Consider the following 27,009-nt stretch of genomic DNA (forward strand, 5'->3'; position numbering starts at 1 on the left):
TGATTCTTATTTTAGCGTTTATTTTGCATGAAATTGAAATAGATTCAAGATGTGCACATTCAACTCTTAAAACATTATTGTTTCCTTCATTGTTATTAATATGACGATCTATTAATACAATGTTTACGAAGTTTTACAATTTGGTCGAGTTGAAAATTCATTTTAATTTATCTTACAAATTAGTTCTGTTAGTTTTACCTTTTATCTTATCTTCCCTAAATAACTATTATTTAGCGTTAAATTGAATTTTCTTGACCAAAGAAAAAGCTAAAACACCGATTGTTCGAAATTTTAAGGGAAAATAAAAATTCAGCATTTCTGGTAATTTGAGTGAAATGGTTATGAGAATTTTGAAATTTCAAGTCAAAAGAAATGTTTTATTATCCTAAATCACTATCATTATGGAAGATTCAATAATCTAAATGATTTCGATGGTAATTCAATATCGAACATGAAAAGGTGTTAATCGTTACTCGAATCAATTTTTAAACAGTTTTGATGAAAAATGGTGAATTTTTTATAAAAAAATTGAAGTTGGTCTGAAAAGTCATCTTAAAAGTTCATGAAAGCGTGAATATTTAAGCTTCATTGGAAAATATCAATCAATTCATGTTGATTCATGTTAATAACGATAACTTTGAACTAAAACATAAAACAGCTGACCATTGAATATTAATTATTAAGTTAACATATATGGCAATTTGTAAAGTTTATCTGAACATTTTGGGTTTAAAGTTGAAAAAAATCGCAACGAAATTGATCAGTTTTTTGCTGCTAATGAACCTTAAATGTTAAATGAAATCCCTTGAATTTAAAAGGTCAAAACAAAATTAAAATTGCTATTTTTATGCCAAAGTCAATGAGCAATTAATTGAAAATTGTTAATTTTTGTTTCAATTCAACTCCATGAGTGTGCATTTAATCAAATTATCCTTTTCCATTGACTTGCTATTGACATTTAACTAATGTTGATACATTCAATTAAACGATGAATGGAATTAAATGGAATGTTTAAATCAAAGTGAATTAATTAATTCTTTCATTTAACATTTTCAATCCAATTTCATGTAAACTGTTTGATAAAACATGAATATGATCAAATGAATAGCCAGAAATTCAATGCAAAGATGAAACCAGAAATGCAACAATATCAATAGAAACCCAAAAAATATAACAATTAGATTCAATTGTAAATATTGTTATGAGATTCCATTTTTGTAACAATCTAATTGAATATCATCTTCAACCTTTCCATCAAATTAACTAATTTCAATAAAATCAAAATCTTGAATTATCTTGAAAAATTGAATCAAGAAATGAAAAACAAGCTTAATGACTAAACATGAAATGTTGAGATAACAATTTGCAATTAAAAACTGTTAATCAACAGGATTGTGTTAGTAGACAAACATGGAAACCAATAATGATAATAAAAAGACGATTATAGTGATTATAACGATTATGATGATTTACCATGATTATAATGATAATGAGAGGTAGAGCCAAAGGAAGAGTACAATGAAAACGATGTTGGGCAAAAAGTGAATTGAAAATGCAAGGTTTAACCTTTGCTGCAAATACGAATCGATTTTGGTTGTTTCTGTTTCACAGATTTTGGCTGTTTCTTTCTCCACCCAAAAGTGGTTCCTCAGTTGAAAGTTGATCATCTCAAGCATGATCCAAATTGATGTAAATTTGGGAATCTTGAACATGCTCCATTCCTCAGAAGCTTCTTCCTCTTCTCCCTGAAAAAATCTCAACATTAAATCCACTTTCGCCTTCTTTTCTCATCCGTTTTTTTTTCTTCTTCCCTCTTTTTATTATTATGTACATAAATATATATTATACAGATTATTATTATTATTAATACAATTGTTATAATTATTTGTAAATCAACATGAATCTATTGCATCAATCACTTGGAGTTACCTCAAGGAATCCATTTTATCTAACGTAATGTGTTCAACTTACAGCTATAAGTTGATTACAATTTACTGTAATCAATTGATGAAAGCTTTGCTATTTGCGAAGATACAACAATTAACATTATCTATTGTGATTCCCAGCTTTTTTTACATCAATTTAACATTTAATTTACTCCATTAAAACCGTCAATATGTGATTCTTCAATGGCCATTTTATTATTAATATATTTTCCCCTTTTCTTGGGTTCCTTGTTTACAAGTTGACAACATTACGAAACGTAAAAAGGGTACAAAACCATTGATTAACCAGTTTTATGGTAAATCAATTTTGTGCCCATTAAATCAATAGTTTAATCTCTATTAATTTAACCAACGGTTTAACCATCAAATATATTCATCAATTTTTTCATAATTTAAATCATGGACACCACCATTATCAGCATTAATTGTTATAAAAGAAAATTTGTGAACCTTGTTTTTTTGCTTCTCACCAATCATGTTTGTTAGTTTTAACGGCAATTGTAAATCTTGTGTCTAATTGTTGATCAACATCTTTTCATTCCGTCATTATAAATCATCATTTGGTTTCACATTTTATACCTTAATTAATCACAAATCATCAAATTAAACCAAAGCACCAAGATGCCTCCAATGATGGAACCGGTTACAATGAGTAAATATGCTTTTCCTTCCTTTCGTTCCTTATTCCAACTCTTTGACAATTTTAACCATTTATTAGCTTTATTTTGATTCCTTTTTTCACTCAACATTTAACCATCCATTCAATTTGATCATGTTATCCATTGAATAGATAAGTTAACTATTCTTAAAATTCCCACTTTCATCTGATTTATACCGTTAAATTTATCAAGTCAACATTCTTCAAAGCTATTCTTTTTTCTCTGTTGTTATATCATTGTTGTTTGGATTCTCAGATTTTCCAACAAATATCACCATCATTATCATCACCAACAACACAATAATCATCAACATTAAGCTTAGCTTTGTCAACATCAATCAATAGTCAATATCAATGGTCAATGGAATGTGACAATAATAGTTGATATATCAATGGCAGAAAAAATATGGTTCTCATTGTCAAAGATCTTTACTATTTTATCGTCTTTCCCTTTATTTAAAATCATTTAAGCTAATAATTTCTTCTATTCATCTTTTTACCTTCATTAAATTTCTTCAACAGGTACACCAACAAACTTAAGTAGTGCCAATGAGGAGTGTTTGGCTGAACGTAAATGGTGGTGTTTCTTGTTATCCAGTATATTCACCTTTTTGGCTGGACTTTTCATAATATTAATATTTCGAGCTTTCGCCTTCCTCTGTTCTGGACCCACTGCACAAACCCAACAACTCCAATCCAATGGTAAACCCAAGGTATCTCTTATCAGTCCACCAACAGCTCCAGCCCCACTGCCTGCTAACAATGCCATTGCCGCACCAGGAGCCAATGTACCTCAATTCACTAAAGGAGGAGATAGATCCAGGTTTACTGATCAAAATGGACAGCAACCAGGTAAATAATAAATTGATTATTCCATTTACCAATTTTAACCATAATCTTTACATGGAAACAAATCCTCACCGAATTGAAACCTTACTGGTAAAATCTCAAAGTGTTATTGAACTGCCTTTTTCCAGTCTTTCCAACACTCACTAAACCTTGCTAACTACAGTTTAGATTTTTATTTTAAAACAATTTACAGTTTATCCAATAATTTTTCTCCTTCTCTACCTTATCCTTTTAGGTGTAATTTAGGATATCTTTTTGTACTCTCGTAATCCATCTTGAAAACGTCTTAATTCATCTTCTTCATTCCGACTACTGTGTAAATACATGTGTTTGTGCGTGTATTATTTTTTGATATTTTGTATGTACTTGGCATGATTCAACAAAGAAGTTTTGTAGAGATGAAGAAGAAGAGAAAAAAATTCACTGAAAATTGAAATGAAAAGGCAATGGAACAAGTAAGAAGAGAAAAGAGAAGATGAAGTAAGCAAATAAGATGAGAGATGAAAAGGAATCACGAGAAGAAGAAGAAGATGAATTCGAAGGAAGAGAAAAAAAAATTCTAAGGAACAGAAACTGAGTTGTGAAATGAAGAGATGAAAGTAAAGAGTAAAGCAAGGTCAATCTGTAGATGAATTTGCGCATTCAAACCGACTCAAATTGTGACTCTAGTTTGGTTATTTCTTCCTCATCTTTTCCATCTTTCCATCATCTTCAACCTCTTCATAATCAGCATCCTTCCCTATTTTCCCTTGATCATCATCTTTTTTCCTTTCCTATTTCACTTTAACCACCAAAAGGGTAAAATAGGAGAATATAAAAGATAAATTCAGAGAAAGAATGAACAAAATGGAAACATTATTGTTCAAATGTAACTAGGGCAACAGGTTATTAACTCGGAAGGATCACAAAAAAACTGGGATGAAAGGTTTACCTTTACTTTAATGTCAATTGTTGTCTCCCACAGAGCTTGGCTGGGTAACGGAAGCCAAAGACTGGGCTGGTGAACTCATCTCCGGTCAATCAGCAACAGGACGTATCCTTGTAAGTTTCACAGTCGCCTTTCAATTGTTACCACTCCTTACATTTAACTTTACAATCATCTTTGGCATCTTCATCTTCATCCACTGATTATACTCTAATTATCCATTGAAAATAATATACTATTATTTTTCATCTATCAAACCTCTCCTCCCTTTCAACGACTTAATTCAATTTAAATGATGTTGATGTTGATATAATCAGGATAATGATAACATTTTGTAATGTTTTTATCCAACCATTTCAACATTTGGTTTCGTATTATCAAGTCTATCATTTGGTTTTGTTTTCATTTGGGTGTTGAAATGTTTAGTGGATAAGTTAAACATTCAGAAGGTGCCATGAAAATATAACAAAAATTAATTGTTTTACGTTAAATATAACGTTCAATTTCACAGTCAGTTTTGCTTTCTATTATTAGATGTTATGAAAACATTGACATTTCCTATTAATAGTTTACTTTAAATAACAATTTAATTTGATAAATTATGTTGAATTACAAGCAATGTGACAACTGAATTTGCTTTATTTTCAGGTTGTTTTAGTTTTCCTTTTATCAATTGCATCGCTCATTATTTATTTCATCGATGCTTCAAGGTAAGTTTTAACTAAATTGTTTCAATTTACAGTTTATTAATCATTTTATCCTTTCATCTCATCAACAAATCCAGAACCGGTCCTGGTAATGGAATAGGGTAAGCAACATTCAATGCTAACATTAGAGCAGTTAGAGTCAAAATGTGTTTATTTGAAACCAGAATTTCCCAGAACTAAATGTGATAATTTTTGCTCTTCTTCTTCTCACAGGGACAATGTGGAGAAATGCCAAAATTGGAGTGAAAATCATACTCAACAGATTGACCTAGCCTTGAATATCTTTTTCATGGTTTACTTTTTCATAAGGGTAAGCCATTCATACCAATACTGATTGTCTGCTAGTTTTGTTGTCTATTAATAGTAACACTTGAACGTTACTTTTGTTAAACTCCTTCACTTTTACTTATAACCTTTTCTGCTCTCCAATAATGATTGATACAGTTCGTGGCTGCCTCTGATAAACTTTGGTTCATGTTGGAACTTTACTCTTTTGTCGATTATTTCACGATTCCGCCTTCCTTTGTATCCATCTATCTTGACCGTACCTGGATTGGTAAGTCATCTTTCAATTGATCTGCTTTCATCTTGCTTCACAATGATTTGTTGCCAGTTTTGCTCATTTCCTTTGTTTTCTTCGCTTTTTTTCAGGTCTTCGATTTCTTCGAGCTCTTCGACTAATGTCAATTCCAGATATTCTTCAATACTTGAATGTTCTCAAAACATCTTCATCCATTAGACTTGCCCAGTTAATTTCAATTGTGATCTCAGTTTGGTTAACAGCAGCTGGAATCATTCATCTAGTAAGATTGATTAATACCTAAAACCCATTAATTGTACTCAATGATCAATGTTAACACTGACTATCATTCATTTTAAAGCTAATGTTCAATAATCAAATTCAATTCTAATGCACTTTTCACTCATTTACAGCTTGAAAATTCTGGTGATCCTTTTGACTTCAAACCTCAACATACAATTTCATACTGGGAATGTGTTTATTTCTTAATTGTAACCATGTCCACTGTAAGTTTAATTTGGTTTAAATCGATGATTACATTTACTAATTTAACTGTTTTGCCCATTACTTTACCAGGTTGGATATGGTGATATTTACTGTCACACCATGATTGGTAGAGCTTTCATTGTTTTATTCATCCTTGTTGGTTTGGTGAGTTTATTCAAATCATTTTGCTTCATTTTGTGCTTTTCAACTTTTCAATGTATTTTTCGTTAACATTACATTTTGATTTACTTTAATATTTAATTTGCGTCTTTTAATTTTCTGTTATTTTTATGCTGCTTTTAACTATTTTATTTGCAATTTTTGCATCATTTTACATTCATCATTGAAACAGCTTTAATTGTGTCAGCAATTAAAAACAAAACATTGCAAGTTTTACAATTTGCTTCTCAATCTCAGTTAAAAGTTAACCAGAAAATCAAACCTAAACCAGTAAATTACAAAAACATCAATCTAATTGTAAATTAATTAGATTGATCAGTTTAAATGTATTAATTGTAATTATTTTGTTTCTCATCCAATGTTACAATGCCAATGTTTCGTGTGAATACTTTTGGTTCACTCTAATTTGGCTGATTGTTGATGTTGAACAACGTTTATTGTTGAATATACAAATAGACTAAAAACAAGAATAACATTAATGTACATTAAATTGTGTATCGATCAACACTTAAACATCATTTTTACATAATGTACATAATATCATTGAGCTGCTATTTTTATGTATCTTAGGTAAATAAGTTTTTTGTTTAACACACTTGAGTCTATTTTTGATTTTATCAGAGTATCATTAAGAGCAATGAGATCAGTTTCAAGCAATTAAAAATAGATGAAAATGCCATTCAATAATTTTCATTCTCATTCCGAGTTTTCCATTTTTCAGACCAATCAGTTGTACAGTTGATCTATTGTGGTTGCTTGGAAATTAAATTATTTCAATCAATAACCATATCATCTGCAATTTAGTTGAACCCATTTACGCTTTTCATAACCAGGAAATATTGTAATTACTGTCTCTATGGTAATTGGTGTAATTTGTAAACAGTAAAAATCGTTTTATTAAACAATTATCCAACAATTCATGTTGATTATCAATTTACAGCATTTAAACTCTTGTTCCAATCAATTCATCACTAGAACTGTAAATTGTCATTTCTGGTTTAATTTCAATTCCATTGAAACAAACTAGAAATAACAATTTACTTTATTTATTATCAATCCTTACTCCAACTCCATCGACAGTTCAATGTCTACTATTGTAGATAAAACAGGAATAATAAGCCAATTCAAACCCATTTTTTCAGTTCTTTGTTATCTAAGATGTCACACCAGTAATATCATGCAAAATTCACAATCAATATAGCTTGAAAAGGATAAGGAAATTTATAAAATATCTTCTTACCTTTGAAAATAGACACTTTATTCTCATCATTGTATTACAATTTTTAAGTAAATTGAGTCTTGACTCCCAGTTTTAACTCCCAGGAACAAAATCAAATTACTGTTGAAACCAGTTTTCAGATTTCAATTACTTTTACCTAAATCACTATTTTTGATTAAAATGAGAAAGGTTCAAATTTTAACCCAAATCAACCCAATTAATTGAGCTATTCTTGAGAGACTTTGCCAAATCAATGCATTGAACCCAAGTTATCTTTATCATGAAATTTTCCTGATTTTCAGTTTTAATTCACTCTTTTAAGGCAATCTTTCCAATTGAACTTGAAATATTTGAATAATTACACAAAAATTATGTTTTATGAAATGATAAAAAAGTTGACTTTTCATTATTTTTCTCCCTTTTTGTTTGGTTGAATGTTCATTCTCGGTCCTTCTTTCTGTTCACACTGTTATCATACTGTAGGCTGTATTTGCTTCTTGGATCCCTGAAATAACTGAACTGGTGGGCCAACCCAATAAATATGCTGGCAATTATCACACCAATCCTTCCAAAAAGTATGTCCAAAAAACTACACAACACAACATGAACATTTTGCTTTGCCTCACTCCTCAACCACCAGCTTAACCAACCACCAAATCCACCACTTAAACCTCCTCTTGACCCTATTCACCCTCAACAAACAACAACACTAGAAGTTACAAGATGAAATTAGATCAATTTTTCAGGCCAAAAACACTCAAGACAATAACAACCTTATTTACCTTTTCATTTTCATCTATTTTGCGCATTTTCCCGCTTCTTTCGGGTTTTATTTTAAAATTGCCAAACAAGCAAAAACTACATTCTATCACTAATCTTATAAAACTGTTTAAATTCATCTTTTCATGATCATTCTATTCAATTTCTTTCACCTAAATTTAGTCTTTCAATATTTCTTGCCTTCAACTTCAATATACTTTCTGTTGTTCATTCAATATATTATTTTGCCTTATGTTTACCCATCCAAGTCAAAATAATGTTGAAAGTTATTCATTTTTAATCAAATTTCTAGTTACAAATTCAGTTTAATCAAACTCAATTCCTTTCCAATTTTAATTTTAATAACTTAATATTTTGGCCAAATCAATATATTTCTAATACTCTAACTAATTCAATTACAAATCTAATCTTTTTTTGTGGTAAAATCTCTCATAATGTTGACCCATTTAATGGTCATTTTATGATCAAAAGATGATCAACAACATTTCAATTATCAGAGTTTTTACTGTTCGTTCATAGCTTTTTAACCTTTATTAACTAATCATTGGAACGTCAACTTTAACTCGTAAATTGTAATACCGTTAATACTTACATATTAACTTAATCTAATTTAATACGTTTTATGATATAATATATTGTATTTACAAAATGGTTATGTGAATCTTATTAACTCCAACAAAATTGGACGCTACTTCATTGGATCAGTGTTAGCATCAGAAATGATTAAATTTATTATTGAAGCAAATGACACATTTTTAATTTACCAAAAATTGCTATTAGTTTAAAATGGTTGACATTAATTTTCACTTATTTTTCATTATCATCTCATTTACACCTTTGTTTGTAAAGGTATCAACATGAACAATCTCATTTTGCTTCTTTATTTTCAGTTGTTTACATTGTCTTCTGTTTGCTTGCTTTGCTTTTATGTTTTTGTTATGTTTTTTTTGTGTAATTTTGTATCATTTTCATTGTGACTTTTTATTTCCGTTTGTTTATATCTAAATTGTGTAAAACAAAACCTTTTCTTGGTTCATCTTTAGGCTGTTTTTGCGTCTTGTATACCTGAAATTATTGATCTTATTGGGTCCCGATCAAAGTATGGAGGAACCTTCAAATCGGAACGTAGAAGGTCTGAGATTCACAAAATACCCGAAAAATTAACCCAACAATCAACCTCCAACTTACCCAATCCTTCAGTCCTTAACATACAATCCAAATTAACAATAATAATAATAATGATAATGGTTAATCAATAAACCTAAGACAACCAAAATCTGGTTAGACTTGTGATTATACTTTGACTAGACTTTTCATTGTTTACACTTTTTACCTTTCTATTAGTTCCTAGTTTGATTACAATTATAATCATTTTTGATTCTCAATCAATTTTACCTTTACTTCCGTAGAAGCTGTCATCCAATTGATTAACCTGATCCTAATTAATTGACCACAAATAACTGTATTAAGTCCATTAGTTTCAAAGAGCTTACCTTCACTTTGGGTGTTGTCTTTCATGTCAACTTTACCTTGATATATAAGTGTAATTATTTTAATTGAATGTTTACTAGTGTGACTCCAATAATCATTATTATCATCGTATTTTTTTATCATCATATTATTATCATTATTTATCATCTTACCTTGGAGTAGATATATGTAATCATCATCAGAAGTAGCTTAATATTTGTCTAAATTGCTTTAGCATTTCTTCATGTTAATTTTCAGTAACTGTTTTGTTTCAATAATTTCAATTTTGCTCATTAATTTTCAACCTTTACATTCATCTAATTTATTAATTGTTGAATATTATATAACTATAAGTTGCCCTTTCAATTGCAGTTTCAATCCTTCAGTTTTACAATTTAAAATTTTGATTTTCTTTCCATCATTATTTCAATTCATTTTTCAGAATATTTTCAATCGCTATTTTGTTGGAAATTTATTTAATTTAAATTGCTTGTTTTCACGGTAATAAGGTTGTTAAATCACATTTTGTATCAATTGAGATAGAAAATTGAATTACCCGCGATTAAAAAATGAACCCTTTCTAATTGGTCAAATTAATGCCTAATCTTTCCCCCTTTTTGGGTTTAACCGGTAAAACTGCGTAATAAGTTTAAGATTAATTTTAAGTGTATGTTGTTTGCTTCTAATTAATCTCCTTCGTCAGTTTATCCATCATTTATTTTTGCATTATTATTACCATCATCATTATTATTATAACCTTGTTCATCAGATCACCTAAAATGAGGTCAACAGATATTACAGTGACAATCCTTTCTCGCTATTTTCCCTTAAATCTCAACACGATTTCACATGTTTGTACATTTCATTTTTTCCCTTAAACCAATTCCAAAGGATTCCTTATCTAACCTTCATTTCCACTCTTGATATTATATTATCCAATTTTCCCCACATTTTATTCTTAACATTTTAAAGCTAACATTGTTCGATATGTGATCGTTTTAACAAATTGTTTCTTTTTTGTATCATCTTGTTTTCCCTCTTTTAGACATATTGTCGTCTGTGGACACATCACATATGAAAGTGTCAGCCATTTTCTCAAAGATTTTCTTCATGAAGATAGAGAAGATGTTGACGTTGAAGTTGTATTTCTTCATCGTAAGCCTCCAGACCTGGAGTTAGAAGGTAAAGCATGATTATAGTTCTTTTTTTTGTTCAATCGCCGATTTTGTCAGTTTTAATCTTTCTTAACAATAGATTCACCACCATTAAAACCAACCATTACATCACAAAACTAACAATCACTATGTCTAATCTTTAGGCGACTTAAACTGAAAACAAAATCTTAATTCTCATTGTTTTTCTTTCTGTCCTTTTTTCTTAGGTCTAATTAAGAGACATTTTACAACTGTTGAATTTTTTCAAGGCTCGGTTATGAATCCAATTGACTTGCAGCGTGTCAAGGTACATCTAAACCATTATCAACTTTAATCTTTCAAACAATTTTCGAGCTTAATGGATTGTTTCTTTACATATTTACAGGTTCATGATGCTGATGCTTGTTTAGTTTTAGCTAATAAATATTGCCAAGATCCAGACGCCGAAGATGCTGCTAATATTATGAGAGTTATTTCAATTAAAAATTATAGTGATGATATTAGGGTAATTATTAGTTGTTGATTGCATCCACGAGATTATTATTGCAGGCACAATGTTTAATTATTTTTTTTTAATTCATAGGTTATTATTCAATTAATGCAATATCACAATAAAGCCTATCTGTTGAATATCCCCTCTTGGAACTGGAGGAGAGGTGATGATGTTATCTGTGTTAGTGAATTGAAATTAGGTAAGACTCTTGTTTTTTACTATTATTATTCAGACTATTGAGCTAATACACTATTTAATTTCTTTGCTTTTAGGCTTTATAGCACAGTCTTGTTTAGCGCCTGGGTTCAGTACCATGATGGCTAATTTGTTTGCCATGAGATCATACAAAACAGTAAGTTGAATATTGATTAGTGTTTTTGTGCAACTACTTCATCTTTTTTTCATTATTTCAATAGTCTCCTGATATGCCTTCATGGCAAAACTATTATCAATGTGGTACTGGAATGGAAATGTATACCGAAAATTTGAGCGCTTCTTTTATTGGAATGACTTTTGCTCAAGCTTCAGAATTGTGTTTTATCAAACTGAAACTGCTTCTTCTTGCTATCGAAGTTGGAAGTGAAGGTAATGCAATACTTAAAAATTATTTTATCAAAATACCTGTACTTAATCATCTTTTATCCATGGGATCATTTAAGATGGAGGAGCAACTATAGTTATCAATCCAAAAGGCAATCATCGAATTCAAAGTACTACTCAAGGTTTTTTTATAGCTCAAAGTGCAGATGAAGTTAAAAGGTAAGTTTATTTTCTTCCCCTCTCATTGCTAGAAATGAATGAATTCTCAAATTTACTCTGTATTTTGAGTTATCCAGTGATAATGTCATTTACACTTTGTCTTTCATGTGGATTTTTTCCCATGAAATTCAACTATCGCCTATTCATTTATTTAAAAATCCACTAAAATTAATGAAAACTTTTTAATAATCTGCATGATACTTTTATCTTTACAGAGCTCTTTGGTATTGTAAGGTTTGTCATGAAGACGTTAAGGATGAAAAAATGATCAAGAAATGCAAGTGCAAAAATCGTAAGCATATATTTTATTTATTTTCATCTTAATCCTATCCTATTAATAGTACTTGTATCTTATACTAAGATTTTGTTCACCGTGTAATATTAACTAACTGTAAATTTTTCTCTAGTATCAGTACTTAATCTATGTTTTGTATTAATATAAGAAACCAGGCAATTTGATAAAGTGATCAATCGCAAATGCTTTGATCATTCATTTCATTCATCTTAAATTTTTCATATGATCGATTCCTGGTTTCACGTTCATGATGAATCATTAATTATTTACATGATGAATCATTAATTATTTACAAAACTTCGCTCAAATCGATCTTAACAGCTTTTTATTCTTTCTTTTAGATTCTCTGTGCAAATTGATTGATGATAAAACGGCAAATAGAGTTGAACAGAGAAAATTTTAATCCATTTTCATGTTCGATCATTTTTTCATGAAATCATTGATTACCTGGACTTTAAAGAACCTAAAGAACCTAAAGACCAAAATTTCCATTGAAAACCCAATGTAATACTATCATGCGTTTACATTACATTTGTGATTATCAAGAATGAAACATTGAAAATGATTAATGTTTCTACCTCAAGCAACCAATCAATCAATTTTTCAACCAATATTTCAACTTTGCAATTACAAAGGTTAATTAGATAACCATTGAATTTTAATAGCCTTTTGTTTGACTTTTCATCCAATCTCATTGTGTTGAGAAGAAAATTTGATCATTTCATTTCCACAGTTGATGGTGAATGATAAAGGCAAACATGAGACACATAAAATTACAAATTGCTAGCTATTTTGCATTATCAACTGTTTAAAAAACAATTGTAACCAAATGAACTAAAGACAGGATCAAATGAAAACCTTAGGTGATAAAAGTTGAAATATTATATTATATGTATTATATTGTGAACATTTTGAGTTTCATAATATAATAATGCTACTAATAATAATTGGTTGTTGGAAGATCGATAAACTTGGTTGATAACCTTTCTGTATTGCTCTCTTTTCTTGTGCCTTAACATTCCAAGTGTTTGTCATTGTTATACATTTGCTTTATGGTAAAAAATAGTCTATAAAATTGCATTTTCATTGAGGTTTAAACTTTACCCTTGAAAGCAATCAATAAGTTAACCAAATTTCACTTTTTTGCTGATCAAGGAACCAAAAATTTCTCATTTGAATACTTATTTTACATCTCATTTCAACCTCTGTTTTGTGTCTCACCAGGAATAACCAGAAGTTACATAGAAGATTTTTTATTTTGGGTTTTTTCAACTCACTGTGAACTTCATCTGGATAGTTTATTTCATTGACAATCAAGATTTATGAGATGTTGGGAACATTATTTTCACCTTTTTCTTGCTGTTAACGACAGAAAGTGAAACATTCAACTGCAATTAATTGAAAATGATTACCCTTTTGTGTGGTTGTCAATCTGTCAGTTTGGTGAATAGCTTTGATACCTTTGAGTTAGAACAAAAAAATTATTCTCTCCATTTTTCTTTGTTCATTATCTAATCATCATGTGATTATTTTCATTAATAATTTGTTCTTTACATGAAATCTCTAGTTGAAATTAAACTATAAATGTATTGATTTGCAGCTTGTTAGTTGTTGTTGTCACTAGTTTTATCGATAAAATCTGAAGCAACCATTTCTGGTGAATGAATCCTTGGTTAGTCAATAGGAACATGGAAAGATGATCAATTTTTTGTGTAATATTTGCCTATTCTTCATGTTCTACATGTATCATTATCATGATGCCCTTAATAACTAAACTCCATGGCAACTCAAAAATTATCCAATAGATTCTTTCTGTTTCTTGTTTTCCATATTTATGATCATTTCAATTATTAACTACATCTCTTTCCAATTAATCAACATTGTTCACTATTTTGGTCACAACTACAATTGTATCTTTATTGATAACCAGTGGACAAATTGGATAAATCACAATTATTTGACTTGCCTCCAAATTGATCCATTTTTCGCTTACATTGATTTAATATTTGAGATGAACTTTTCCATTATTTTATCCTTTATTGCTTTATGAACCAGATTACCATCAGCATGTTAAATAACACTGTAATCGTTTCTGATTCAATTTTTTTACAATAGATAAACTTGGATAGAAAAGTGTTTCGCTTGACAAAACCTTTTGATTCCTCAAAAATTTTCTGGTTTATTTAAAGATTGGTTTTTTGTTTCAAAAGAAAATTCAAATGCGGTGAACTCAACAAATCAAATGGAATGAAAAGGATGAAAAATATGATGATGGAACCGGTGAAATGGCTTGGAATGAAAACAATCAATCGTTTCGATGAATAAAACCAGCAACACGAATCCATTAGATTGAAGATGTTTCACTTGATCTTTAATTCGCTGCTTATACTTGTTACTTTACCTTTGATAGCTCTTCCAATGGACCTTTGACCATCATCACCAATCCCCATCATCATAATCATCATCATTTCAATCGATTTTTTTCTATTGACTAACCGTAAAAACAAAAATAACTAACCTAAGAGAACTCAATAGTTACCAGGAAAAAAATAATAGCGTTGATAATAATAGTAAAGAACTCAAACCATGACAATAACATTGATAATTTCGGTTAGAGATGAAAAAATATCATTGAAGCAAGATGATAAAGAATAAGTTAATCGAAAGAAATAATGAAATTTGATATTTAACCAGTTTTTACTTCTTCTTCCTCCATTAAAAGTCTAGTTACTGAATTCACTTTACCATAGTTACTGGTTTCAATATATTTTATTTTACTTGGATATATATTTTCACCCTGACTCTATTTCATCTTTGATGAAGAATGGAAAAAGATAAAAAATCTGAAACTCTTATAAGGAAACATTTTTTTCTCCTCAACTAACAGAATATTATCTGATGCTCTGATATTTCATTAACTTATTCCGTAGATCTTTAAAAAGCTTATCTTCTTGGTGTCTCACAACCATCATCAACAACAACATCATCTTAATAAATTTCAGAAGACTGTCTCCTGGTTAAATGAACCAGATATTTTTCTGGTTTTTTTATGCTCTCTTTCAAACTATTTTTAGTCTTTTCCTACTTTCAGCTGGTAATTTCAGGTTTCAACAAAATTGTCTTTTAATTAGAGTTATAATTTTATCATTAACTTTATAATTGTCAACATTTTGCCATCAATCATTGTATAATTATAAACAAAACTCAAGATGTTTTCATGTTTTCTTTAGGAAATTTTGATTCTCCAATGTTACCAAAAATTTATCTCTGGGTCCATCGATTGTCTCATCAATTTTCCCTTGATCCAGACAATTAATTACAATGTCTCGATGTTTCAAGTCAAAGCTGGTCGATGTTTAATTAACTGTGTTTAACCATGTTCTTGTCCTTTGATTATTTATCTGTTACAATTGGTGAACAACAGTTTCAGATAATTTAGATTGAGAGGATAAAAATTGTTGACTAATAAATAATATGAATAGATTCTGGGAAATCAGGGAAAGGAATAGACAGAAAAAAGAAGAAGATGAGAAGGACAGAATCATTTGAAACAAAAAACAACAACTTGAATCAATTTGAAGCAAGTTCCAAAAGCAATGAGCTGAAACATGATGCACTTTGAACAGATTGATTGATGGTTAATGTCTACTACTGGCTCATGTCAAATTGTCTTCTCGCCATTCTCATTCTTCCACTCATCTTCAATTGAACCAACATATTTACTTGTTACCCTTTCAACTCAACTCAACCCTGATTTTTACCATTATAAACAATTTAATGATATTATCATCAATTAATTGAGCTTGTGACTGATAGCAAACTGTGAACATGAAAAAACCAGAACAACCAAATGCTTTGACTTGAAAACATTTAAAGGCAAAATTATGATGAAAAAAGGTTAAAAAACATTTTCCATTGCATTCTCCTTTTCAATTGAATGTTCATCGTCAATGTTCAGGATTTTCACATGATCAAGCTCTGAAATCATTGATTCCTACCATTGATTATTTCCTTCTAATTGGAAATCTTTTCATATTCCTAACCATCATCATGATAATTATTGAACCATTGATCCACACTTCCATTACTCCAGTATTACAGAATCCAAATAATCAATGATTGAGTTAATGAGAAGAAGCCACTTTCATCAATCAATATGCATCAATCAAATTCACTAATTATGAAAATAAAGGGGAGAAACTTGTTAATTTAAAGGGTTAAACAAAATACTCCCAGTTTAATTCAACATAATCATTAGAGCAAATCATTTACATTAGGAAAAAATGATTGAAATATCAAGTAATCATGAAATTTCAATGCGTTATTGATAACATGTTCAACAGCATCTATTTCCAGAACATATTTTCAATTGAAAATTAAGGCGTCTTTTAATTTAGTCAACAGCTCAACAGAATTGAATTTCAATAAACTATTTCCATTAATTTTATTCCCTTTTCTTGCGCTCATCTTTGACCATTTTAAACACAAATTCACATTGATTCACATTTTATTCACACAAATATACACTCAATGCACAAATCACAATTCACTTCAACACAAAATTGATTGTAATTGTTAACCTAATTACTACACTAAATATTACACCGAACACAAAACCTTGCAAATCACATTCACATTCACATTGAAGGTCTTGTTTGTGACAATTATCAAATTGAAACAAAATAAAGAAAATCTAAAAATCAAAAATAAAACAAAATCTAAACCAAATCAACTCAACTCGATTAAACGACGGACTTTACCTGTAAACCTTTACCTAAAAATTGACTGTAAAACCAAAAAATTAATCTTATATCATTTAATCTTCTCTCCTTTAATCGTAGTTGGCGCAATATTCAAAAAGGGAGTGAGAGTTGTTCAAGCAGTCAGTAATAATCCAACCAGGCAAAGTATGAATCAAGACTCAACTGTTTCAATTGTGTAAATTGCACGTTGTTTAATTGACGTTCTGTTGAAACTGAAACAATCCCTGATCAAAGGAATTAACTGTTGAAGCTTTCATTACCTTTTATTCAGACTCTTAATTGTGCATTACAAATGCAACAAATTGTCTTATTATTTCATTTATTTTATCCATTTTATTAATTTCACACTTTTGTCTCTGTTTTTTATCCAGTTTTGTTACAATTGACTAACATTTTAGCATTCTCAAATGTTTAGTTATTGCATGATGAAAAGACCAAGTGAACCAAGAAAAGGCTTAAGAATCCCAAATACATTTTTGACCAATTCAATGGTTGCAATCAATTCCGGCTCGTAATTTGATTGACTGGCCAATGTTTATATGTTGATAAACAAAAGGTCAACTTTCCCCTCATTTCCAGTGATTGACAATTCTCGTGACTTCTTCCACGGTCATTACAATACACCAATGAATCACCTTCAATCAGCACGAGTTATATTCATTTATACCACCTCATTATGCATTTTTTCTGGCATTTTTCCTTTTTTTCCTTTCTTTTCCACCAAATACTCAGACAATATAAACAGTAATGCTGATGTGACCCTTAACCTTTCTAGGTTAAATTATATTATCGTTATTTACTGTTACCATATTTTACTTGATCAACATCCAGAAAATTAGATACATATGATTATGGCTTTGCGTGAATCATGTTTTTTTATTTACCTTATTTTGTTTTACATTAACTGATTTGCAACATTTATTTTGTTCAGTATTTCATTATTTTTTCAACCAAAGTACACACAATTGTTGATATACACAGAATTTCAAAAAAATATGAGTTTTATTGACCCAAAATTTATAGTTGAACCCAATCCCGTTTTGGTCTAAATTATTCCAAGTGTCAGCTAAATTGAACTAAACCAATGACTGCCGATAAATTATTTTATAATTTTATAATTTCACTCTAATTATAGTATTTAAATTATCGTCTAAAAATGGTTCTTGAAATGTTTCCATTGTTGGTGTAACAATAATTTATTACATCTTTTGTGTATTAAATCTTGAGCTATCATTGTTTTTCATCATTGTTGTTGCTGTTAATTACGTTTCATTGTTTCCAAGATTGAAATATTGTCTTGAAAAATAGATACTCATAACAATACTATCATGCTAATATCATGTTAAATTATTTTGACTTTTTAGCCTGTTTTTTATATCACTAAACCAAACTAAAGGGTGTGTTAATAATACTTGACCAAAGTCAAAATAAAAGTCAGAAGCCAAAGTGTTCACAATAATTAATCTTGCTTCCCAATCAGCTCTAATTAGTTATCATATTTCATCCATTGGTTAAACAAATTATTGACCATCCAAGACACCCACATTAGTTGAAATAAATGGTTCAATGATAACCTGTGGATATAAAAGTATGCCAAGCAAAAATAAAATAAAATAAAATAACATCAAGTAATGACGATAATTTATCATAACCTTTTGAGGACATTTATTTTTTAACACACCCTTTACATTGATAATATATAACCATGTAAAGTGTATTGTAAATCATGTTTCGTGTGTTATGCTTAAACCATTTTGATTGTGTTTTTTTGTTCATTCCCTGTTTGTCTTTATTGTCTTTCCCTGTGGCTGCTGCAACTCAATATGGTTGATAAATATTGAACAATAATTCTGTCGCTATTCCGTATTTTTTGCTACTATGTTTGTGTTAACTAGCATTATCATGTTTTCAATTTATATCATCATTTCAATGGTTACTATTTTAAATGCTATTCAAATATTCAATCAGACTTCTCATGCAATCTTTGCTTTATATTTCTCTTTTTCCTCTTCACCTAACTCGCCAACCTTTGACCCAATTTTATCCTTCCTTTACTCCGTTCATTTGTTTTGTTTTCATTTGATTTATCCTCATATCCAACTAACTATCCTTGTGCTACCCTAATGGCGTTGTTAATAGCAGAAAGTGGCCTCAACCCTAACACTCATGGAAACCTTACTGATGGTAATTTAACACGAAATCCATCGATGAACCTTATTCCAACTCATACACCACCTGAAATACCTAAAAGAGCCAAATTGCGAGGTATTAATAATTTAACCAGCTTTTCTCCCTTCGACATTTCCATTATTCGTCTTTTCAAATTTCTTTCTTTCGATGCAAACCTGTAAATTATTTATTCAGTTCACTCATTTTCATCATATTTCATGTCTTATTCAATATTTTTACTTTTCTCTATCCATTTTGTTTCTCTTTTTTGTCTTCCATCTCATCAATATTATTGATTATTATCTACTTTTCATATTATTTTTTTTCGCCTGAATTATTTTTCACTCCATGATTGTTTTACTACAACCTTAATTGCTACCATTGCTAACAATTTTTTTATTTCTTGTTTCTCATTTAATCTAATAGTAGGTGATCATTCTGGAGATCCAACTGAAAGTAGTAAGTATTTCTGACAAGTATTTTTTACTCTTTCGTTATCATTAACTTTTTCCTTTCTTTTAATCTACAGCTCATTTGATTCCACCTTCATCAAGTTCTGGGGGTCGTAGAGCAGCAAGAAATGGTAAATCGCTGACAATATCTTCACCATCTCAACCTTCGGCTCAAACTCAGCGAAATCAATCTTCAACCTCAGCAACGGCAACTGCAGCCAATCAACCAGCAAAACCTTTTAAAGATATGCATTTAGCTTATGAAGTTAAAAAGCTTATGTAAGTTGATCTTGATGGCTTTACATTTTAGAAGTGTAATGTTCATTTTTTCATTATTATTAGGCCAGCAACCCGTCCTGGAGGGGATGTCACTAGTGGAACTACAGCTCATGGGTCTGTACCGAGTGCTGGTTTCATCGACACAAAAGATTTTGACTTTGACAAAACAGAAATGAAATATGATTCAACAGGAATGTTTCATTGGTGTCCAGCTAGACCAGTTGAGGAGTGTATTTTGGTAAGTTAGGCATATTGTGATTGATGTATCAAACATTTACAGCTTCATTATTGAATTGTTATTAATTTTTCGCAATTCCTTCTCATATTCATTTTAGGATCGGAATCAAGCTGCAATGACAGTTTTAAATGGACACGTTGTTGTTTGTTTATTTGCTGATCCTGATTCTCCTCTAATTGGACTACGAAATTTGGTTATGCCTTTGCGTGCATCCAATTTTCACTATCATGAGTTGAAACATGTCGTTATTGTCAGTAATGTTGAATATTTACGTCGAGAGTGGAAAATGTTACAAAATTTACCCAAAATTAGTGTGCTCAATGGATCACCTTTATCTCGAGCTGATCTTAGAGCTGTAAACATAAACCTTTGTGATATGTGTGTTATCTTGTCTGCCAAAATACCTTCTTCAGATGATCCCACGCTTGCCGATAAGGAAGCCATTCTTGCCAGCCTTAACATTAAAGCGATGACTTTTGATGATACCATTGGAGTTATCCAAGGCACCAATGGAACTGGTTTAGGTAGTGCTAATACAGCAGCTCCTCCTTTGGTTATTCAAAGGCGTGGTTCAGTTTACGGGTCCAATGTACCCCTTATAACGGAGCTTACAAATGATGCCAATGTACAATTTTTAGACCAAGATGATGACGATGATCCTGATACTGAGCTTTATATTACACAACCATTTGCCTGTGGTACTGCTTTTGCAGTTTCTGTATTGGATTCACTCATGTCTACAACTTACTTTAATGCTAACGCACTGACACTTATTCGATCTCTTATCACTGGTGGTGCAACTCCAGAATTAGAACTTATTCTTGCTGAAGGAGCTGGACTAAGAGGAGGTTATTCAACTGATGAAACTTTGAGAAATCGAGACAGATGTAGAGTTGGTCAGATATCACTTTATGATGGACCATTAGCTCAACATGGGGTTAGTTTGATAATTTTTAATCTGTCAACTTAAAATTTGTGTTTTAATTTTAAATCATTTGATGTTGGTACTAATTTATTTTTTATGCGACTCTTTTCATTTCTACAGGGAGGTGGTAAATATAGTGATCTCTTTGTCGCTGCTCTTCGACAATTTGGTATGCTCTGTATTGGTGTTTACCGATATCGGGATACAATTGGAACTGAGGCTTCGAGTAAACGTTATGTTATCACAAATCCTCCGATGGAGTTTATTTTGATGCCTTCTGATATGGTAAGCGTAACTATTCATGAAAATAATTTAATCTTGTTATTAATTTTGTTATTTTTATCTTTTCATTTAGATATTTGTTTTAATGCAATTCGATCCTGGTCATGAATATTTCAAAGCTGAAAGAGGAAGTCAACCTCGAGGTGTTAATACAAGTATAGGACCAGGACCAGAGCATGGTTTAACAACAGCAACAACCAATACTGGAAATCAACCGCCATCTTGACAAATACTTTGTAGCGCACTAACGGATGGACCTTACTCTTTCATATAAATAAAGAATGGATGAAAACTACCCAAAAATGTTGAATGCCTCTCTTCCCGAAAACAAATTACAATTATCCAACAGAAAAAGTCACCGATTTAAATTGTCTACAGCTTTTTACAAAGATTGAGTCATATCTATAATCAATGATTACATTTTTGTTGATAATTGTGATTTCCAAGCATTTCGAGGTGGAGATGACATTCAAAATTTACTCCTCTCACTCCTCACCACTCTTTTCATCCTTTCTTTTTTTATATAAAAGGTGAAAACTGATTCTCCCTACTTATTGTGATAAAATCGCGACTGGTTGATCATGAAAATACCAAATGCGAAAAAAGTTAACGGGAAAACAAAACCAAATAATAGGTCCATCTTTTACTGTGCTACGCGAATACCAAGAACCCCTTCTTCTCCAAAACTCTTCTCCTATTTCCCCTCTTTTGTAGTTCTTGTACTCTAGTTTGATTGTAAATGCAAATCAATAATATAATTCCTTAGTTTATATTTCCTCAATTTCCACTCAGCCTTTCTTTTGTTTTGTTTACCGTTCTTTTGATTCGTCTAAAGACAAGATTTTATCTTATTTTATTGTTTATGGAAAAAGAGCCAAAATTGACAAAAAGTGGAATCCGATTGTGAACAAAATTAACACCAATATCAGAATCCACGACAAAATTTTATTGCAAACAAAACTGATGTTTTGTTTTTATTTGTATTTTAGTTTTTATTTTTATTCAACTCTTACAAATTTGTATAATCATCAGACCTTCATTTCAATTTTGAGTTTAAAGATGATTAAATTGTCTTGATAGTCAATTATTCAAACGAAGAGTGATGATTAATCTGAAGCATAAAACTTAACATAATATTTACTGTAAAAAGACAAAAATTCAATGTGTTCCTTCTTTTTTTCAGACTCTTTTGTCGTCCTTGGTCAATTATCTGTGTTCAAAATCATGTAACCATATTGAATGTTTTTTTAAAAAAATCGATGCCTTGTGAACCAATCTTACAAAGGTTAATAATAATTTAACTGAAAGTGTCAAACGATCACTTGCTGTAGGAAGTAGAGGATGATGTGATCTTTGATCTACAAATGATACTTGATCACTTAAATCATTATTAACTCTTTGATAAAGTCGATATACATAATCTTTATTATTATCGGATTACATCGAATATTTGAGGTTTATTTGTATGAAATTTTCTTTTTCATTTCAGTTAGAACTTTTTGTATGTATTGAACAAAAACAAAATCAAATCAAATTTTCTTCCTTTCTCTTTTATTGTCAATTATCTGGATTGATTGGATAACTTTCTGCGTTTCTCTACCTATCCACTTTTTTGTTGCTTGTTGATCTTGTGCACCAAGGATCATATTGTATTAGAATAAATTTGATAATTTTGTACAATTGGCTAACATTGTCAATGACCAAGTTTAACTTTGATGGTGATATAATGTGTATAAATATAATTGTAAACACTTGAAAACAAACTATCTCATTTGAATCCTTTTTTTTAATCAATATCGGTTATATTGATGAAAACTTACAAAAGCGAATAACCTTCATGGTTCATGCATGATATTGATCTATAAACAGTTGCAAATGTATGGATGCTGATAAAAGTTGGCAATGAGAAGGAAGCTTGAAGATGATTAAATCTAATTACATATTTGACAACATTTCCTCATCAAGAGCTTGGCTTGGAACAGTTGACCTGTATAAGTAAAAATAGATATGAGTTTAAAGTGAAACTTGAAATTTAACTATTAAAAGAACTCACAAAGCTTGTATTACTGTGAAACTTGGTCTATATCTTTCTTGATTCAGGAGTGATGCTTCACGCCATTCTTGTCGAATTGTACGCCATCGAGATAAACTTGCATCTAGAAGAGCGTCCCGGTTTTTGTCGGTCATTGAATTGAGTGATTTATCGATGAGATTCGTACAAAGTCCTTTTTTGATTGTACTACTCTTTGGTAATCGTAAATCAATTTCATTGCCCTTATCATCAACTGGCTTTGGATCTGGAGGCGGTAAAACATATAATCCAGTAGATTTATCAGGTTCTCCAATGCCCATAGCTTCTAAATCATTGGCTGCTGTTTGATCTTCGTCTACAGAGTCTTGTTCATTAGATAAATCAGAATTACGCGCCCATGCTCGACAGATAGGGTATAATGGAGGATCTGTATCGCTATATTTAGTACAAAATTCGGATAGATCAACTGTTCGGTCAAATAATCTCAGAATGAAACTAGAAGATTTTGAATATTCGTCTTCTCGCGGTTTTTTTGCAGTTCTGTTTAAATTGGAATAAAAAACAAAATGTATTAGTGATTTTTGTATATTAAGTTAACCAGGGACAATAAGAAACGATAGATTCAATAAAATGTGTCCAAGACCTAGTTAATAAAAAGATAAGATAGGATAGAAAGGCTATATGGTGATAGCTATGCATATTAAATATACTTGACAGATTTACTTACTTTCGTGGAACCCGAGATCTTTTTGATTTAATTGGTGAGTTCATACCAAACGGTGCATCATCAAAATAGTCATCATCAAATGTTTCTTCACCTCTTGATATCCTATCCAATATGTTATCCAATTTTGATCGAGCTGTAGTCAGATCATCTTCCTTTATATTACCTGATCTAGAAGAGTAAAGACGGTTTAATCTTCCAGACACTCTTTTCCTAGTAGATCGGTCAAGAAATCCTCTTTCAGAAATTTCTTGTGACATTGTGACACAATAAGTTAAAAGATCAATTTACAAATTAACTATCAAAATCTGGAAAATCAAATTAAAATACAGCTTAAGAAGAAAACAAAACATAAACTACATTTTCAAATTTATCACACTTGGTGGCAAAATTACAAAATTGCAGTGCCATCTGTCTTATCCGAAAATAAGCTTGAAGCGTGTGTGCTTAAAACAGCAATTTAATCGTTTCTTTGAAAATTTGATTAAAAATCTGATTAAAAATCTGATTAAAACACAGAATAAATATTTGAAATAAAGAAATAAAAATTTAAACGATTTTCTTAAAAACTGTCGATGAATAAACCTTGTAGTCTATCATAATTCAATAGCGTTTCAAACAAATTGTCAGCTAAACTAACTCTGTTAAGAATGGAAGACTGTATTCAATTTATGAATTTTGGATCACCTTTGAGCAGGAGAAAGATGTTGAACAATTTTTTGAGTAATCGAATCATCAAATCTGATAGAGTGAACAATTGTAAGATAATAACAATAGCAACTTTGTTAGATTAGCAAAGGATTTGTAATTAAATAACTGTAATAGGTGAAGAAATAATATTAAGAAAAATAAATTACAAATATCCTGCCAAGTATTAATACATTATAAACATTGTCATATACAATACTAGAATAGTAATGAGATGAAAGAGTAGCGACAATCATTTCAATTGTATTAATAACATTTATTATTCACAAAGATAATAATGATTAATACAATAATTATAAAATTGCAAATCTAAACCATTGTAGACTTGAAAAGGCCAAGTTTACTAGTGGAGAACAGTAAAGAGCAAATGATCGTAAAGACTGGTCAATTAAAAATGGATGTCATTTACAAGTTGCCTTCATCAATAAGTTTAGTCTTGTTGGTTCAGCCATGTTTTTTAGTGCAAATAACTAGGAAAATGTATCTTAAACAAGAAGAGAGGAAGAGGAAAGAGGCAGCAAAGAGGAAGAAGAAGATGATGATGAAGATCAGAAGGGGTGTGGGTGATGAATAAGGAGGGAAGAAGAAGATTTGAAAGAAAGAGAGGAAAGTAAAGGAAAGAAACAAAGACGATTTAACAAAGAAATATCATTAAGGATGACATGATTTATCAGGTAGTGAGAAAATGGGAGAAGAAGATTACAGAAGCCATCATCATCATCATCATCAAAATGGTAACCATTGAATTGAAGTTTGACTTGTCAGATTAAAATGAGTATAATATCTATAAATAAATAGAGCAGCAAAAACCATTGAAAACATTGGTTAGTTGGATGTAAATGATTAGCCTTTTTTTGCTGCCACTTCGTTACATTTATTAAACACAAGTATTCACAATTAAACGGTCAAGAGACCATTAAAATACTGGTCTAAATTTGGTATAAAATGTACGTTAAAACCAGAAAATCTGTACTGGTGGACTAATTTATTGAAGCTTATTGTTGCTATCATTATGTTAATGTTGAATTTTTTTGTCACTTGCTTTTGAAACTCTTTTTCTTCTGGTCTCCATTGTTTACTTGTGTATGGATTAAGATGAAATTTAAATATGATTTAATCCGAACTATTTGTACCTATTCTAATTTTACAATTTTCTTGATCTCTATAATTAACATGTTAATATCTCTCTTTGATCTTGGTATTTGTAAAAACACTGGTTTATGCCAATTTGCTGATGTTTTAATTTCAATCATCCGATTTATATCTCACCTTATTTTAAGTTATTCATTGTACATAGGATTTTATGGACTTAGCCTGTTAAATAGAAACTTGATTAAATATCATATCAATGGTTATTTTATAGCCATTTTAGGAGCTACAATTGCCCTCATAGGTCACCTTACTCTGGGTATTCCTCTAATTCATTATGTTGGTGTTAATCATATCAACTCGACTCTGATTGGATTGATTGATCCGGTTAAAAATAAATTAGATCAATCTTATCGGTTAGTCCATTCAATCCAAATTTATTATCAATGCTGTGGATGGGAAAGTTACTCTGAATGGAATACAACATTGAGTAAAAGTTGGCCTTCTTCTTGCTGCTTAACCCGATTCACTCATCAATTTGGTGCTGGCAACTTCACATGTTTCCCTGATTCCTTTAATTTTCATCATAAACCATGTAAAATATCTATGAATTCTTATGTTTATCATGCGAACCGTTTTTACCGAGCTTCACTGTTCGTCATTACAATTGTGACTATATTCACGATTCCTTTCACCCTTTATTTCATGAAGAAGGTTAGCCCAGGTCGCAAGTATTCCTTCTTCTACTTCTCCTCCTTCATTAATTTCCTAATAAGATCAACTGAACAATTAAAAAGAATTCGTATTCGTATTCGAACCCGTTAAGCTGAAACAATCTAGGAATTGATTCAAAACCAAATGATTGAATGCAAAAAAATAATGGGTATCCATTAAAGTTTTAAATGCG

The 27,009-nt window shown here is 30.3% G+C and overlaps 2 protein-coding genes and 1 long non-coding RNA gene across 11 annotated transcripts; 1 reads left to right on the forward strand and 2 right to left on the reverse strand.

Moving 5' to 3' along the window:
* The first annotated feature begins 1,743 nt into the window (after positions 1-1,743).
* slo (calcium-activated potassium channel slo) lies at positions 1,744-22,330 on the forward strand. Of its 9 annotated transcripts, none has more exons than XM_089266896.1 (27): positions 1,744-2,598; positions 3,127-3,456; positions 4,418-4,494; positions 5,027-5,088; positions 5,163-5,186; positions 5,299-5,395; positions 5,530-5,641; positions 5,737-5,888; positions 6,019-6,111; positions 6,182-6,256; positions 9,314-9,402; positions 10,786-10,922; positions 11,122-11,201; positions 11,280-11,399; positions 11,478-11,586; positions 11,660-11,739; positions 11,804-11,972; positions 12,047-12,146; positions 12,362-12,438; positions 17,283-17,348; positions 19,347-19,469; positions 19,800-19,832; positions 19,903-20,104; positions 20,168-20,342; positions 20,440-21,279; positions 21,388-21,552; positions 21,623-22,330. In XM_089266896.1, exons 1-27 carry the CDS (start codon positions 2,568-2,570, stop codon positions 21,773-21,775), a joined length of 3,771 nt encoding a protein of 1,256 aa, XP_089123022.1. In that variant the 5' UTR covers positions 1,744-2,567; the 3' UTR covers positions 21,776-22,330. The 9 variants fall into 9 exon arrangements, with proteins under 9 accessions (XP_089123022.1, XP_025017113.1, XP_089123028.1 ...); XM_025161345.2 differs by lacking the exon at positions 9,314-9,402 and adding an exon at positions 7,974-8,065 and having other exon boundaries at positions 1,770-2,598; XM_089266902.1 differs by lacking the exon at positions 17,283-17,348 and having other exon boundaries at positions 2,177-2,598.
* A 626-nt stretch (positions 22,331-22,956) lies between these two features.
* mip40 (Myb-interacting protein 40) lies at positions 22,957-24,645 on the reverse strand. The gene is made up of 3 exons (XM_015931845.3): positions 24,309-24,645; positions 23,603-24,121; positions 22,957-23,536 (listed from the first exon to the last, which is right to left on the reverse strand). The coding sequence occupies exons 1-3, from the start codon at positions 24,563-24,565 to the stop codon at positions 23,485-23,487; spliced, it is 828 nt and encodes a 275-aa protein (XP_015787331.2). The 5' UTR covers positions 24,566-24,645; the 3' UTR covers positions 22,957-23,484.
* A 1,032-nt stretch (positions 24,646-25,677) lies between these two features.
* LOC149094856 (uncharacterized) lies at positions 25,678-26,550 on the reverse strand. The gene is made up of 3 exons (XR_016198286.1): positions 26,417-26,550; positions 26,283-26,327; positions 25,678-25,797 (listed from the first exon to the last, which is right to left on the reverse strand). It is a non-coding gene; the product is annotated as an uncharacterized LOC149094856 (long non-coding RNA).
* Between the last annotated feature and the right edge of the window lie 459 nt (positions 26,551-27,009).

The sequence above is a fragment of the Tetranychus urticae genome, chromosome 1, assembly GCF_039701765.1.
Source record: "Tetranychus urticae isolate SD_2017Ah chromosome 1, NJAU_TeUrti_SD_1.0, whole genome shotgun sequence".
Classification (NCBI taxonomy): domain Eukaryota; kingdom Metazoa; phylum Arthropoda; class Arachnida; order Trombidiformes; family Tetranychidae; genus Tetranychus; species Tetranychus urticae.